The sequence below is a fragment of the Mustela lutreola genome, chromosome 2 (assembly GCF_030435805.1).
Source record: "Mustela lutreola isolate mMusLut2 chromosome 2, mMusLut2.pri, whole genome shotgun sequence".
Lineage (NCBI taxonomy): Eukaryota > Metazoa > Chordata > Mammalia > Carnivora > Mustelidae > Mustela > Mustela lutreola.
In genome coordinates this window covers 142,548,166-142,562,984 of record NC_081291.1, presented here as the reverse complement: position 1 = coordinate 142,562,984, position 14,819 = coordinate 142,548,166, and the positions used below count along the sequence as shown (strand labels likewise).

The 14,819-nt window shown below is 36.8% G+C and overlaps 1 protein-coding gene across 11 annotated transcripts in view; it reads right to left on the bottom strand.

Moving 5' to 3' along the window:
• CCNL1 (cyclin L1) overlaps positions 1-14,819 on the bottom strand; it is a 35,346-nt gene that overhangs the window by 15,312 nt on the left and 5,215 nt on the right. For 6 of the 11 annotated variants that reach the window (XR_009351046.1, XR_009351047.1, XR_009351048.1 and 3 more), the window contains exons 4-12: positions 12,274-12,394; positions 11,130-11,194; positions 9,313-9,412; positions 9,103-9,207; positions 8,864-9,005; positions 8,306-8,417; positions 8,105-8,203; positions 4,484-4,653; positions 12-81 (exon numbers count right to left, since the gene is read on the bottom strand). Coding sequence is in view for 4 of the 11 variants with exons in the window: in XM_059163674.1 (XP_059019657.1) it covers positions 7,041-7,389; positions 8,105-8,203; positions 8,306-8,417; positions 8,864-9,005; positions 9,103-9,207; positions 9,313-9,412; positions 11,130-11,194; positions 12,274-12,394 (1,093 nt within the window). In the remaining 7 variants the exon portion in view is untranslated. The other 5 variants (XR_009351052.1, XM_059163674.1, XM_059163675.1 and 2 more) reach the window with 5 other exon arrangements.

Here is a 14,819-nt window from a genome sequence, read left to right as displayed (position 1 = left end):
CCATGGCCTACCAGTTTGCTACTCCTTGGCTGTTGTTTACAGGTCTCTGGTCCCCGTTTTGAGCTCCAGGAACCTAGAACCCTGTGAAAGGAATACATACATTCATAGGGGGCAGTTGGATAAAGAACACATTGAAAGTTGAGGGCTTAAAAACGTCCATTATTAGCAGTAAGTGAAATTCATTCATTCCTCAGTATTTACTACACACCCTATTATGGGAGCAGGCACAGTTGTAGGATTAGGTGAGGGGCATGCGATAATGAACCACTTTTTACTGCTCTCTTGAAGCTTATATCTTATGCATAAGAGTCAATGATAAAACTAAGGTAATTTCAGATAGTGGTTTTAGGAAAAAATTAGTGCTAAGGAATAGAACATGATGAGAGTGGTGTCAAGAAATGCTTATTTTGGATATGGTGTGAGAGAAGCCCCCTGTGGAAGGGCACATGGATGATGGAGCCAGGGCATAAGATTTGGGAGAGCATCCCAAGTAGGAAAGACAAATGCAAAGGCTCAGGAATAGATGTGCATATCTGAGAAGGAGGAACAGGTGTTGGTTGATGAAGAGGCTGACAAACATTGGATTATGTACAGCCAGAGTCAAGGGTTTGTATTTTATTCCAAGGGAAGGGGAAATCTTTGGAAGCATTATGTATTGGAGGAACACGATTAATGTTTTAACTAAATTAGCTGCTGTCTGAAAGACTGTGGCAAAGGCATAGACAGAAATGCTGCTACCATGGTGTTGAGGTGACAGCTGATGAAAGAAATGGGGTGACATATAAAAGCAGGCAGAGTAGCAATTTCCTCTGTACGTGGAACTGGGTTAGATGTAAACTAAGCATCAGTGGCAAAAACAGAAGGGTCGAGAGAACACCTGGACCAGTGTTCTCATGAAAATCTTGTCCAGAATCAGATATAACTTCGGTAAAGTAACATTCTGAAATTACTCTATTTTGAACTGTGTTCATAGGAAATGTAGAATTCGAACTCTTCTAAGTAGTTGGGGTGCTTTCATATAAGAAACTGTTTGAATTGCAAGCTAATTGCAAGCCCAATATATTGTCAAACAAAATGCTCTGAGGTAAGGCCAAGGGCTGATGAGGTTAAGTAACTTGCCAAGTCCCCTTAGTGGAGGGGTATGAAGTCCACCTTCCTTTCATTAAAGCAATGAACAAAATTCAAGTGGCTACAAAGTCAAGCTGTGACTTCCAGCCACACACATAGCTACTCTAGGGAACATGCAGGGATCAAGGCCCAACCAATGAATACTGCCCCCCATCCCAATTTCCCCAGTGGGGAAGTGATGGTTTTCCTTATCAAACCCCATGTACATCTTCTCTCATCCAGCTAAACTAAGCTCTCAATATGCCTATTTTTTTTTTAAGATTTTATTTAGTTATTTGACAGAGAGAGATCACAAGTAGATGGAGAGACAGGCAGAGAGAGAGTAGAGAGGGAAGCCGGCTCCCTGCTGAGCAGAGAGCCCGATGTGGGACTCCATCCCAGGACCCTGAGATCATGACCTGAGCCGAAGGCAGTGGCTTAACCCACTGAGCCATCCAGGCAACCCGCCTATGATCTTAACATGAATTCTGGAAAAACCTGGTCTTTAAGGAAAAAAACAGAAACAAAAACGTCACCATTATCTATTACAGCCCTAAGAAACGGCCCTTAGGACAATGAATATTATTATGAAATTCCCTTGTTTTTGGAAACTCATGAGAGTTACCTTTAAATTTTTAAAGAATGGCTTTTGATGCAGGCTGTGGGTGTAATAATGTGGTTACTAACTGATGGTAACAATATTTAAAACTTGGGCGCCTGGGTGGCTCAGTGAGTTAAGCCGCTGCCTTCGGCTCAGGTCATGATCTCAGGGTCCTGGGATCGAGTTCCGCATCTCGCTCTCTGCTCAGCAGGGAGTCTGCTTCCTCCTCTCTCTCTCTGCCTGCCTCTCTGCCAACTTGTGATCTCTCTGTCAAATAAAATCTTTAAAAAAAAAATCTTAAAATCTTATAGAACAGCTTTCTCCTTGAGAACACAGGCAGCAGCCTCTTTGACCTCAGCCACAGGAACTCTTCCTAGGAACATCTCCAAAGGCAATGGAAGCAAGGGCAAAAATGAACTATTGGGACTTCAAGATCAAAAGCTTTTGCACAGGGGCACCTGGGTGACTCAGTGGGTTCGGCCTCTGCCTTTGGCTTAGGTAATGATCTGAGGGTCCTGGGATTGAGCCCCACCTTGGGCTCTCTGCTCTGCCGGAAGCCTACTACCCCCCCCCCCCCGCCTACTTGTGATCTCTGTCAAATAAATAACATCTTAAAAAAAAATTTAAAAAAGCTTTTGCACAGCAAATGAAACAGTTACCAAAACCAAAGACAACTGACAGAATGGGAGAAGATATTTGCAAACAACATATCAGATAAAGGGCTAGTATCCAAAATCTATAAAGAGCTTATCAAACTCAACACCCAAAGAACAAAGAATCCCATCAAGAAATGGGCAGAGGACATGAACAGACATTTCTGCAAAGACGGCACCCAGATGGCCACAGACACATGAAAAAGTGCTCCACATCACCCAGCATCAGGGAAATAAAAATCAAAACCACAATGAGATACCACCTCACACCAGTCAGAATGGCTAAAATTAACAAGTCAGGGAATGACAGATGCTGGCAAGGATGCGGAGAAAGGGGAACCCTCCTACACTGTTGTTGGGAATGCAAGCTGGTGCAACCACTCTGGAAAACAGCATGGAAGTTCCTCAAAAAGTTGAAAATAGAGCTACCTTATGCCCCAACAATCGCACTACTGAGTATTTACCCTACAGATACAAATGTGGTGATCTGAAGGGGCACGTGCACCCAAATGTTTATAGAAGCAGTGTCCACAATAGCCAAACTATAGAAAGATAACCATCAACAGATGAATGGATAAAGATGATGAGTACATACATACAATGGAATATTATGCAGCCATCAAAAGAAATGAAATCTTGCCATTTGCCAGGACGTTGATGGAACTAGACAGTATTATGCTTAGTGAAATAAGTCAATCAGAGAGACAATTATAAGATCTCTGATATGATGAAGTTGAGAGGCAACGTGGGAGGTTTTGGGGGTAGGAAAGGAATAAATGAAACAAGATGGGATCAGGAGGGAGACAAACCATTAAGAGACTCTTAATCTCACAAAACAGACTGAGGGTTGCCGGGAGGAGAGGGGTAGGAAGAGGGTGGTTGGGTTATGGACATTGGGGAAGATACATGCTATGGTTGAGTGCTGTGAAGTGTAAACCTGGCGATTTACAGACCTATATCCCTGGGGCTGATAATACATTATATGTTAATAAAAAAATTCAAAAACAAACAAAAAACCCCTCAAAACTTAGACCTCAGTATGGGCTGCCTGGGTGGCTCAGTGGGTTAAGCTGCTGCCTTCGGCTCAGGTCATGATCTCGGGGTCCTGGGATCAAGTCCCGCGTTGGGCTCTCTGCTGAGCAGAGAGCCTGCTTCTCTCTCTCTCTCTTTCTGCCTGCCTCTCTGTCTACTTGTTATCTGTCAAATAAATAAATATTTTAAAAAGGAACAAAAAGAAAAACTTAGACCTCAGTAAAAAGCTGGTCATTTTGATGCTATTTACTAGCCTTCCTTTAAGGTTAAGATACCAATCATTAAGGACAAATGTACATTCTATACCATGGAAGGACTTAAGTATTTAGAATCAGATTAGAACAAACACTAAACAACTCATCTGCATTACAACTTAGGGCTATACAGGGGAAACACAAGATAATGAGAGAACATATACAGAGTTGGGAAATATGCACGCAAAGCTATCAAGGTGCAGGCACTAATTAAGAATCAGGAACTCAGGGACGCCTGGGTGGCTCAGTTGGTTGGACGACTGCCTTCGGCTCAGGTCATGATCGAGTCCCCCATCCGGCTCTCAGCTCCACAGGGAGTCTGCTTTTCTCTCTGACCTCCCGCTCATGCTCTCCCTCAAATAAATAAATTAAATCTTAAAAAAAAAAAGAATCAGGAACTCAGTGAAACCACTAGTCAGTGAGGCAGCCGTCTAGTAACACTTGTAGAGTAACACATAGTCTGGGTTGCCAGACTTCTAAAATTTCAGACTAGTAAAAAAAATAAGAAAAAAACCAGAAATTACCAAATCTGAATCTGACCAAGTCTTGAGATCTATGAAGTTTGTAATACAGGAGAAAGAAATTTATGTCCAGGGATTCCACAGGGTTAGTGAGCAAACCCAGAATATGAAAATGATCTCAGAACAATTTTAAGGGTAAATGGGTGGGAGAATCTGTGATTAAAACCAATGTAACATATATGGACTTTGCTTGAACATCCTAATATAAAAATAAATTAAGAGATAGTAAAGATAACATGGATATTGACTGGGTGGTTAGGCATTACTGTTAGTTTAAGTATAATAAAAGTACTGTGGTTATGTTTAAATCCTTACCTTTTAGACTGAAATAGTTGGGGATGAAATCAGTTGTCTGGGATTTTCTTCCAAATAAGCGTGCAAAGTAGAATGGTGAATTGGTAGGTATGAACAAGGTAGGCTGACCACGAACTGATCACTTTTGGAGCTGAGATATGGGTATTGTACTACTTCTACTGGAAATTTTCCTTAATAGAAGTTCAAAAATTGATATACTTCAGTTTATAAATTCAGGTAGAGCAGTAGCAGGATGTCAACTTGACAAAACCTAGAAAATGGGGTTTTTTTGCCTGTTGCACAAGGCAAAAATTAGGATACCTGGAAAAAGACATCTCTGCCAAAGCCATCTCTGCCAATACAAATCTCACCCCACATGCAGGTGTGTTCCCTGTCTCTTCCATCTTCACAAACCTCACCCCATAGTGCTCTTTCCAACAAGGGTAAGTACATAAAAATTTAAAAACTATTAAGAGTTCAAGACTATAACAAACGGCCTTTGCTGACTTTTGCCTTTGCCTTTCTTCAATGCCTGTTTTGTAAAGGAAATTGTTCCTGTTTAGATATAGTTTAGGCTCTTAAGAAACAGCTATAGTTCAGCAGTATTACAAAATCATATATAGAAAGGACATTTTTCTTTTAAAGATTTGACAGATTACAAGTAGGCAGAGAGGCAGGCAGAGAGAAGGGGAATTCCCTTTTCTTCCTGCTGAGCAGAGAGCCTGATGGATCCCAAAGCCCAGAGATCATGACCTGAGCCAAAGGCAGAGGCTTAAACCCACTGAGCCATCCAGGCACCCCTAGAAAGAATGTTAATACTATTCATCCCCTTTCAGAAGTTACTCTTTTATGCAAGGTCATGTTAGTTTCTAGTTAGATATAGAACTTATTTAAGTAGCACACCCAACATTTTAAAAATCTAAGTCTTGTCTCCTTCAATGTAGCTGCCTTTTCTTTTTCCAGCCCCACTGCCCACCACTGGTGAATCTGTTTTAAGTCTTTGGAATCCTCTTCAACAGGTTTTTTTTTTTGTTTGTTTTTTTTGTTTTTGCTTTTAAACATCCTTAGTGACAGCAAATCTTTGTGGATCTATTTCATTTTTTTAATATACCAAAAAATCATTTGGAGCCAAGTCTAGTGGACTAATTATCAAGCTGAGCCAAGTCTAGTGGACTAATTATCAAGCTATCAGGTGTGTTAAAAAATTAATGGAAAGATGGGTTTTAATTATAAAATAAGGAGATCACACATGGCCTTCTATGATTTCTAGATTCAGGGGCATCTGGGCGGCTCAATCAGTTGAGCATCTGACTCTTGATTTCAGCTCAGGTCATGCAGGGTTGTGGGCCTGCCCCACATCTTGTCCCATGTGGAATCTGCTTGAGTTTCTCTCTCCCTCTTTGTCCCTCCCTGCTGCTTATGCTCTCTCTCTAAAATAAAGTCTTTAGAAAGACTTCTAAATTCACTTGCAAATTATTGGGAAAATAACTCTCAGTGTGAATAACTTAAGAATTCATTTGAATATAAGGACCTGTGGCTTTTTCAACAAATTTCATTTTTCTATCACACTTTTTATCAGCCCCAGCCAAGTCCGGTGGAGCCTCAATTTACTACTGAATCTTCCTAGCCTAAATAAAAACTATCACTAAATATCTAATATAATTTTAAAAAGAACTTTAAAGGTCAGTAAGTCTGATTTAGTGTCATTTTAAAAGTTTTGATTTGTTCAAGAGGGAGCTCACTTAAAATAATCCTATGGTACCATTTCTTAATTTTAAGTACTATTTATGTGCAAATAGATTTCAATTTGGAAACTGGTTTAGTGCTACAATGTAACATTTAATATTACATTGTTGCACAGCTCCCATTTGTTTTGTCCATGTATAAGGCAAAGACTTTTACAATAGCTCCCAATGCTATTATAATAACTGCATTTAATAATCTTAAACCATAGCTAATAGAAGAACAGGTCATAAAATCAGTACAGGCATTTTACTATTAAAATTTCACTCTTTTTAATAATTTATTTAAATAAGATATTTGAAGCAGTTTAGAAAAACAAGATTTGCATTTTATTTCCTTGTAAAAATCTTTACACATGCAGACAAACCAGTGTTAAGAAAGTATTCACCATCATTTAAACAAATAACCACTTAAATAGAACAGTGTCTGCAATTTTATCTGTATAAAAATAAGATACATTTTTACAGAATTCACGCTCCAGTTCTTATAGCAATAAACAATACACAACTATAATAAGTACATTTGAACCTGACCATGGTTTTCAATTAGATACTGCTAGGGCATTTTAATGTGCAAAAAAAAAAAAAAAAAGAAAAAGAAAAACAACAACAACAAAAAAACCCAAAAACAAAAACCAAAAGGAAAATAAAAGAAAATAAGAACAGAAAAAACATAGTTCTTTCCAAAAGAAATGTCCTCAGTGTTTCTAGAAACCTAGAGGGTTTTACAAAATCAAATCCTAATCAGTTCACTTTTAGTATTTTTGATTATGAGTCCATACATCACACTGTAGATAGGCAAAACCAGGAATTGATGCAGGCTCAAAGGAAGAAAGTCAGCGCCTGTGCCTGCCATGTCCTGAGCGACTGCCACCATGGTGCTTGCCTTTATGGGACCTCTCAAAGGAGCGAGACCTTTCACGCCTGTCCCTATGATGTCCCCTTTCATGCCTGTGCTTCTTGGCAGCATCTGAGTGATCCCGAGACTTGCTCTGAGATCGAGAACGAGATTTTTTCCTTTTATGACCATGTCTATTTGAACTTTTTAAATCATCTCTGGTATGCTTGGCCTTAAGGTGAGGAGAACCATGATTATGATGTCTTCTTGGGCTTTCACTGTGACTGCGGGACCTGCTTCTTGATCTTGAGCTGTATGTTCCAGATCGGCTCCGCCTATTATTATAACTTAGATAATAAAAATTTGAGGTTTAGATTCAGCTTCTGCTGAGAGCAGATTATTTTGGTGGTGCTTATAACAGGTTCAAAACAAATCTACTGACCTGTAGCATGTAGCAGTACATGTCAGATGGAAAACTTCCATTACATCTCCCTACTCCCCACTAACTCCCATGCAGCCTATATTAGAGAAATCTTAAATGTACTATATTGTATCTATATGCCAAAATTTTTACAAAGCATCCTGGATAGCTATGCTTTTTATTGAGTATCTCACAAATGTTCAAAGAGCCACCAAACAGACACAAGCAGCTATCAATCTAATTACAAAGCTAACCAGGAGAGACTCTGGCTATGATCAACTTGAGTTTTTGTTGTTAATTAACAATTAATAAAATATTAGTATTTTCTAACTGAAATTGAACAAAGCCACCATTTTCACACATTATAAATAGGATTATCATAGCTTTCCATAGCACTTTGTGGCCAGCCCCTACACTTCAAAAAAATGGGCGAAGACAGAATAGAATTGGCTAGCTACACCACCCCAAAATAAAAAGCCACATATAGGCAGGACATATTTCTAAACTCCTTTTCTCATAATGTATCCCATGTTAAAAAACTAAATCTAACCCAACTGTGAAAATATCTAGGTTCAATTTTTTTAAAAAGCAAGAACTTCACTCCAAATATGACTGCTTTCTCTTCAAGAGTATTTACTTACTGTCTTCTTGGAGTATGTGATCTAGAACGTGATCGTGTTCTTGACCTTGATCGACTAGCACTCCTGCTATTTCTACTTCTCTTGCTGTCTTTTCTTACACTTTAAAAAAAAAAATCATTATTTTAGATACATGTTTAGTATGTTAGAAATTAAATACAAAGAAGATTCTTTAGACTGGTTTTCTAAGTCAAGTATACTCACCCATTGTAAGGGCTTTTGGAAGCCTGTTGTCTGTCCTCAGGTTCTTTCTTGACAGTCTTCACATTAACGGATATTGGTGACTTCTCTTCAGCCTTCACTTCTCTTGGTGATGCTTTAAAAACAAAAACAAAAAACCAACAAAAAACAAAAAGACATGTTACCTGTTGGGATTTAACAGAGAGCCAAAAAGTTGTTTCTAAATGTAACTCAAAGTACCATACTTTCAAGTATTAGTCTTGAACTATCATGAAAGAAAACATTAATAGCTTCTCATATCACTGTTTCTATTCCACCATTAAATAATGCTATTTTTTTTTTAAAGAAGTTTTATTCATTTACCTATAGGGGTAGGCAGAGGGAGAGAAAATCTCAAGCAGACTCTGCACTGAGTATGGAGCCTTGACACTGGATCTCATGACCCTGAGATCATGACCTAAGCCAAAATCAGGAGTCAGATGCTCAACTGACTGAGCCACAGAGGAGCTCCTAAACGCTAAAGCTTTCTAATAACCACACACATGCAGTGCTCAAATCATTTTAATTCTGAATATATCTTACATGGTTTGGAGGCTGGAGAAAATCCACCAAGGGTTGAAAGGGCTGGAGTTCCATCAGGATTCAATCCCTTTGCTTTTAATTTGGCTTCCTGTAAGGCTACTTTTCTTTTCTCTACTTCCTTTTCTAGCAATTCATAGTTTGGCTGATGGAAAAAAATGAAGTTAGTATTTTTCCCTTATAAAAGAGTTGAAACTCTTTTAAGTACTGAAAAAGTATTAACACAAAGAGTAAACTACTACCTTTTTTCTGGTATAAAGCCTAAGTGTTTCTATGCAGATTTCTTGGATCTCTTCTTCCGTAGTACCAAAAAGAAGAAACCAATGGGGACGAGTTGGTAATGGAATCTAAACCATAAAAACAGAATGGTTTAGATCAAATTTCAGTCTTTATCGAGAATGCTAATTCTTGAGATTTATCCTATAGAACAAAACAGACTATATATACCTTACCTGAAGGGCTCTAGCCGCAAGGTAGATACAAGCACATGCTATTGTCTCTGGTTGAAATCGAACAAATACATTCGTTCGAAGACTGTCATTCATATAATTCCTGAAAAACATTTCAACCATAAGCTTTGTACATAAACACAGTCCTTCTGAAGCTTACATAAAAATTGGAGACTCAATCTACTTTATTCTTTTTTCTTCTCATGTTTATATTCATATCCTCATATTCTCGCATATAACAATTCTTAACTCAAAAATCAGTAAGAGATAAGAATTTAACACTAGAACCATTTTTCACTTTTCCTATTTATGACCAAAGTTCTTTAAAATAATTCCACATTATTATTCCAAATAGAACTTTAAATAAGTTTTCATGTAGTTCTATGAAAAGCAATGCTTTCAAAATCAATTTTGACATAACTTGTTTCAGAAATGATAAACCACTCCAACAATACTTCGAGCCATTAATTATTGACCATCTCTCCTTTTATCCACAATGAAAAGCAGTGTCAACCAAGTTCTTTCAAAAACTCAAAATACTGTGACAGGGGTAAAAAGGCATTTTCAGTAAGCACTCACCAAGTTATATTAAGAAATCTCAGCTACTGCAGAAAACTTAGGTAGGGAAGAGCAGTAAATACATAAAACAGCCTTGTTTACATACCTTTTTTTGTGACTAAGTATAAACAAAAGCAATAAACTACTGCAGTTAATAAATTGCTGGACAATATCTCTGAAGTATTAAAGAAATTTCACAAATTGTTTAAAAGGTTAAACTAAAAGACTATTTCTTAAAAATCCTTACCCGTGAAATAACTGCTTAAATGTTTTATAGAGCATATATTTAAAATGTCATGCATTTTATAAAAGCAATTAGACTTTTCTAATATTACTAATATTTACTGAATCCTAAAGAAGCATGGTAGTCATTAAGTCCAGAACATAAAAAATTAACTTAAGTCCTGCACATCATTAACAGTCTTGAAAAAAGTAGTTGTAGCTGGACCAAATTCCTTATTTTACCTTAAAATAAGCCAGCCCTTCAAATCAAACATCTTCATGTCAAAAGTTCAAAGTTCTAAAGTGCTTATGTTAATATTAACATTTCTTTTAAAGACTGTACTTCTATTATTGCCTCAACAGTCCAGCAGCTGTACTTCATCCAATATAGGAATGGTGCCCATTTTAAGCTGCAAGCTGTAGTTTCCTTTGGTAGAATCCATGCTATACATACTAAAAATAGAAATCTAAGTCAAATTCCTAACAAAAAAAGTCATTTAATTCATAATGGCTGGACAACAAATCTATCAAAAATGAACTATTCATTTTGATAGTTACAGGTATACATTATATACATAGGCATGTTGAATAGTTACTTCTAGAAGCAAATATACAAATCCTTTTGACACCCCGACAGAACTAGAAGATGCTGCCAGATGGATATGGACCACTTCAGTGAATCTCGGATCAGAGCTTGCACTGGATTGGCTGGAGAGCAGGGCAGCCAATCAGGCCATCCTGAGGTCATGGGCTGAAGTGCAGAGGGCAGAGTTCTATGACTTACCATCATGGACTACCCTTTAATTAAAGAGTAGAAAAAAGAACAAAGTTAAATTGAGTTCTCCATTGAAAGCAAATAGTCAAGCCAAGAAAACAGGAAGCAGAAATAAGCATTATTTACCTTTTTGGTTAAAAAACAAAAAAAAACAAAACGCACCAAAACAAACTCCTCTCATTATTTTGGAAAGGGAAAATGAAACTTACTTTATTTCTGCTTCTGTTTTCCTGGCTAAGGAAAGAAATGTAAAAAAGCAACTTACCAGGCAGTCTGAACCAGGGTTTGATTACGTTCACATTCTAAGACTTGTAAATACATAACAATGATCTGAAGGACAAGGGAAAAAAACTCAATTTAGCATATGGGTGCATTTTTTAAGAGTACTGAGTTTAATGAATTTAAATAACTGAAATGTTAGATGCAAGTTTTAACTCTTCTACAAACTGCACAGATAATACAGACCAACCTAAAAGGCACATTGCAGGCAATGTGAGTTATTATGCTACTAGATTATCTAAAAACTTTAAATATGAGCCAAAATTGCACAGGAAAGAGTTAAATCAATTAAAGACAATACCTAATTTCTCATGAACACTTGAGTATGTGACAGGCACTGTGGTAGGGATTATTTCACTTATTTTCCAAGGTACACCTCTCTATGTCTAAAAACCATGCAGACTACGTTTTTAAAGTTACACAATGAGTGTGATATTATGTAATACTGTGGGTATTACAATAAATAAACACTACACTTTCTGCAGTGAAGCTAATCATGTTTAAGAGTATAAGTAAATACTACATATAAGTAGCTTCACTACAGTTCAAGTCAGAGCTTTCTGAACCTGTATAATCAATTATTCCCATTTTACGATCTTGAAGATGTAGAATCTGAGGGACAGATATATTTACCAAAGTCCCAGAGCTAATGGCAGACAAGTTTCTATCACAGATAGTCCTATCCCCAGAGCACCCCTACAGTAATCACTGTACTCTAATGATGATGTATCATCCAGCCAAGAAATATTGGAGAAATCTATAAACATACAATAATGGTAACAAGAGAGCAGCCACCACGCTTTCATTCTACTGTGTGACAGGCAGTGTCCCATGTACTTCTGCAGATGTGTATTATTTACTCCTAGAAATAAAGTATTTCACTATCTGTTTTCTAAGTAGGGAAACTGGGTTAACCACAGAGGGAAAAAGAATTTCTCTATGCTCACACAATGAAGAGTGAAGACCTGAACCCAAATCTTTTTGACTCCCATTTTACTGGTAAACTTATAAAGAACGCCTTTTAAAACCATGGTTACCTCTAAAAAATAACCATAACAAATTCATGTAAGACACAATTTTAAGAAAAACCCTAATACTTACGAATGTAATTTCTGCATTCTACAACTCACCTTATGGGGATGCTTGACATGAACACAAAATCCCAACTCCTTTAGCACCCTCCTCTCTGCCTTGATAACTTGATTTTTGGTGTTAATGTAGTTCTGATCAAGGATCAGGGGGCTTGGAGTCCTACAGTTTGTAAGAAATAAAATCAAAACTGTTTTGCACATCCAAAAAATTTTATTTGTGGCATCTCCATTTTCCCTTCCAACCAACTATTGGCAACAGAAACCAGCTTTTTAAACTCCTGCAAACAAGTTAAAGCATTAATCTTATGCTGTCCAAGTTATGCTAATTAAACATATACTTAACTAAGTTTCTATAGGAACTAGCTCTACCCTGTAGTGAAAAAGTCACTCTAAAGCTTCTATCTAGCCGCTGCTGATCTTTTACACAGGTTTATCTATTAGGTGTGATGTATATAAGATAAACTTAAGTGACTGTTGATTTATCATCACAAATGCCATTAGTCTCTATTCATAGACACTTTGTGATGACAAAACTAATTTTTAGCTCTTGAAAATATTTACTATAAAGACTTCATAGATTACAGTGATTTTACTCATTTTCTAAAATAGCAACTCTTGGCTAGGTGATGGCCAAAGTAAAAATCAGAGAGGAAAAAACGGTAGATAGCTAATCCAGATTCTAAGTGGACATTCTGCTTAAACAAATTTTTCTAAGAATCCACCGTCAAAGAAAATCTAAAATCTAAAGAGCCCAATTAAAAAAAGAAACGTTTTAAAAATCAGACTCAAAATTAAAAGTGATCAATGAAAACTAAACTTGAATTTGGTCTGATTTGTCCTTATCAGGCAGAAAAACTTTATTTAGTATGCAATGTAAGAGAGAAAGGAGCATGAGGGAACCAGAAGAACACTTGAAGTGTCTGTGCCAGACTAAATTCTGAAAGCTTCGAAAGCTGTAACACAGAAAGCTATCTACCAATGGTTCAATGCTTTGGAAATAGCATGTTCAATTAAAAGACTACCTGCTTTAAATCTTAAATTCAAAACTGGTTTCTTCCTGAGTCCTGAGAAGTTTGTTTTCAGTCAGGGCTTGTGGACTTTCATTTCCCAATGTCCTTCATTTGATACATTTTTAGATCCAACCACTAAGAAATACATTTTCATTAAGACAAAATTGTAAGGTATATATATGGGGAGAACATGTAAGTATTTTCCGCCATACTGAATTCATTTTCAGCCAAAATATTCAAGAGTTTTTGTTCTGGGCAGAATGTTACAACACCTCAATTCACAACTCATTTTTACCATGCACACCAAATCCAGAAAAATGCAAGCTCATATTTAAATACATCCACTTGAGTATTAGAAAGCAACTGAAATGAGCTATCATTAATAACTAGCCCTGCAATGACATACTATCTAAAAATCTTTCATTTATCTTCCTTTCTTACACCCATCTAAAATTATAAAAACTAGAATGCTCACTAGACTATTTCAAATTATTTATTTCATACAGTATGATTTTTATCGAATTACATTAAACAGAGTTGGCAAATCTGAGATGGAAACTAGCTTACTTAAATTAACAATGCTGAAAACTGGCTCCCCTCAGTTCAATTCCCATTACAGCTATGAAACGTATGAGGAATGAGGCCACCAACTGGACAGGGGACCAATTTCTACCATAAAAATGTAACAATGAATCTATCTGATCAGAACAATAGACTACAAGTTAACTGCTCTTTGGGAAAAAATTAACTTCAGAGCAATCAATGTACCCATGAAACTGTACCCTAAAAATCTTCAGGTTTATAATTTCTCAGGGTTTATCACCCTAACAGGAAATTTGGAAAAAAGTCAAACCCACACCTCAGACTCTCAAAACTAGTTATTTCATGGCCCTCCTTCAACAGGTTATTAGGAAAGAGAGTATCTCCACTGTTATATCTGCCTGCCACTAACTCTCTACCCTGTCATTCAGACCATAAACTGCACCATTACAGTCCTAAAAATAAAATTTTACAAAATTAATTTTCTTTCCCTCTTTTTGTGTTGAGCAAACTCATCTACACCTTTTACTAATAAGCATGCTTTAAGAGTTGCCTTCAAATTCTTAAATTCGTTTTTTCTGCAATTAACCAGCAAACACTTGTTTGAATAATGGCTACTATCTGATCCCAAATCAGGCTTACTCATTCATTAATTCAGCTAAAGTGAATTGTTATTTTCCATTTATTCTGCCACAATTTTTGCTTTCCCTTCTTTATATATCAAAATCCCAGTGACACCAAAACTCAACTGAAGAAAGCAAACTCATTATTTATTATAATTCAACTATAATATTCTTCTTGCTTAGGCCTTCTGTCACCTAGTTTTGATAGGTATACTTTTTTTTTTTTAACTTTGTACTGATGTAATTTGTTATCTTCATTTTGTTAAGAAGTGGTTTTAAATCAAGGAAGGCTGAATGACATGTAATTTACAACTACCTTATAAAGATTACTTTGTTTCAGAAAGAGAAATGTGTCCCCATAAGTCAGCAGTAAGGAAAGCTTAAAGAAAACTTGTCTAAGCAAATGGTTTCC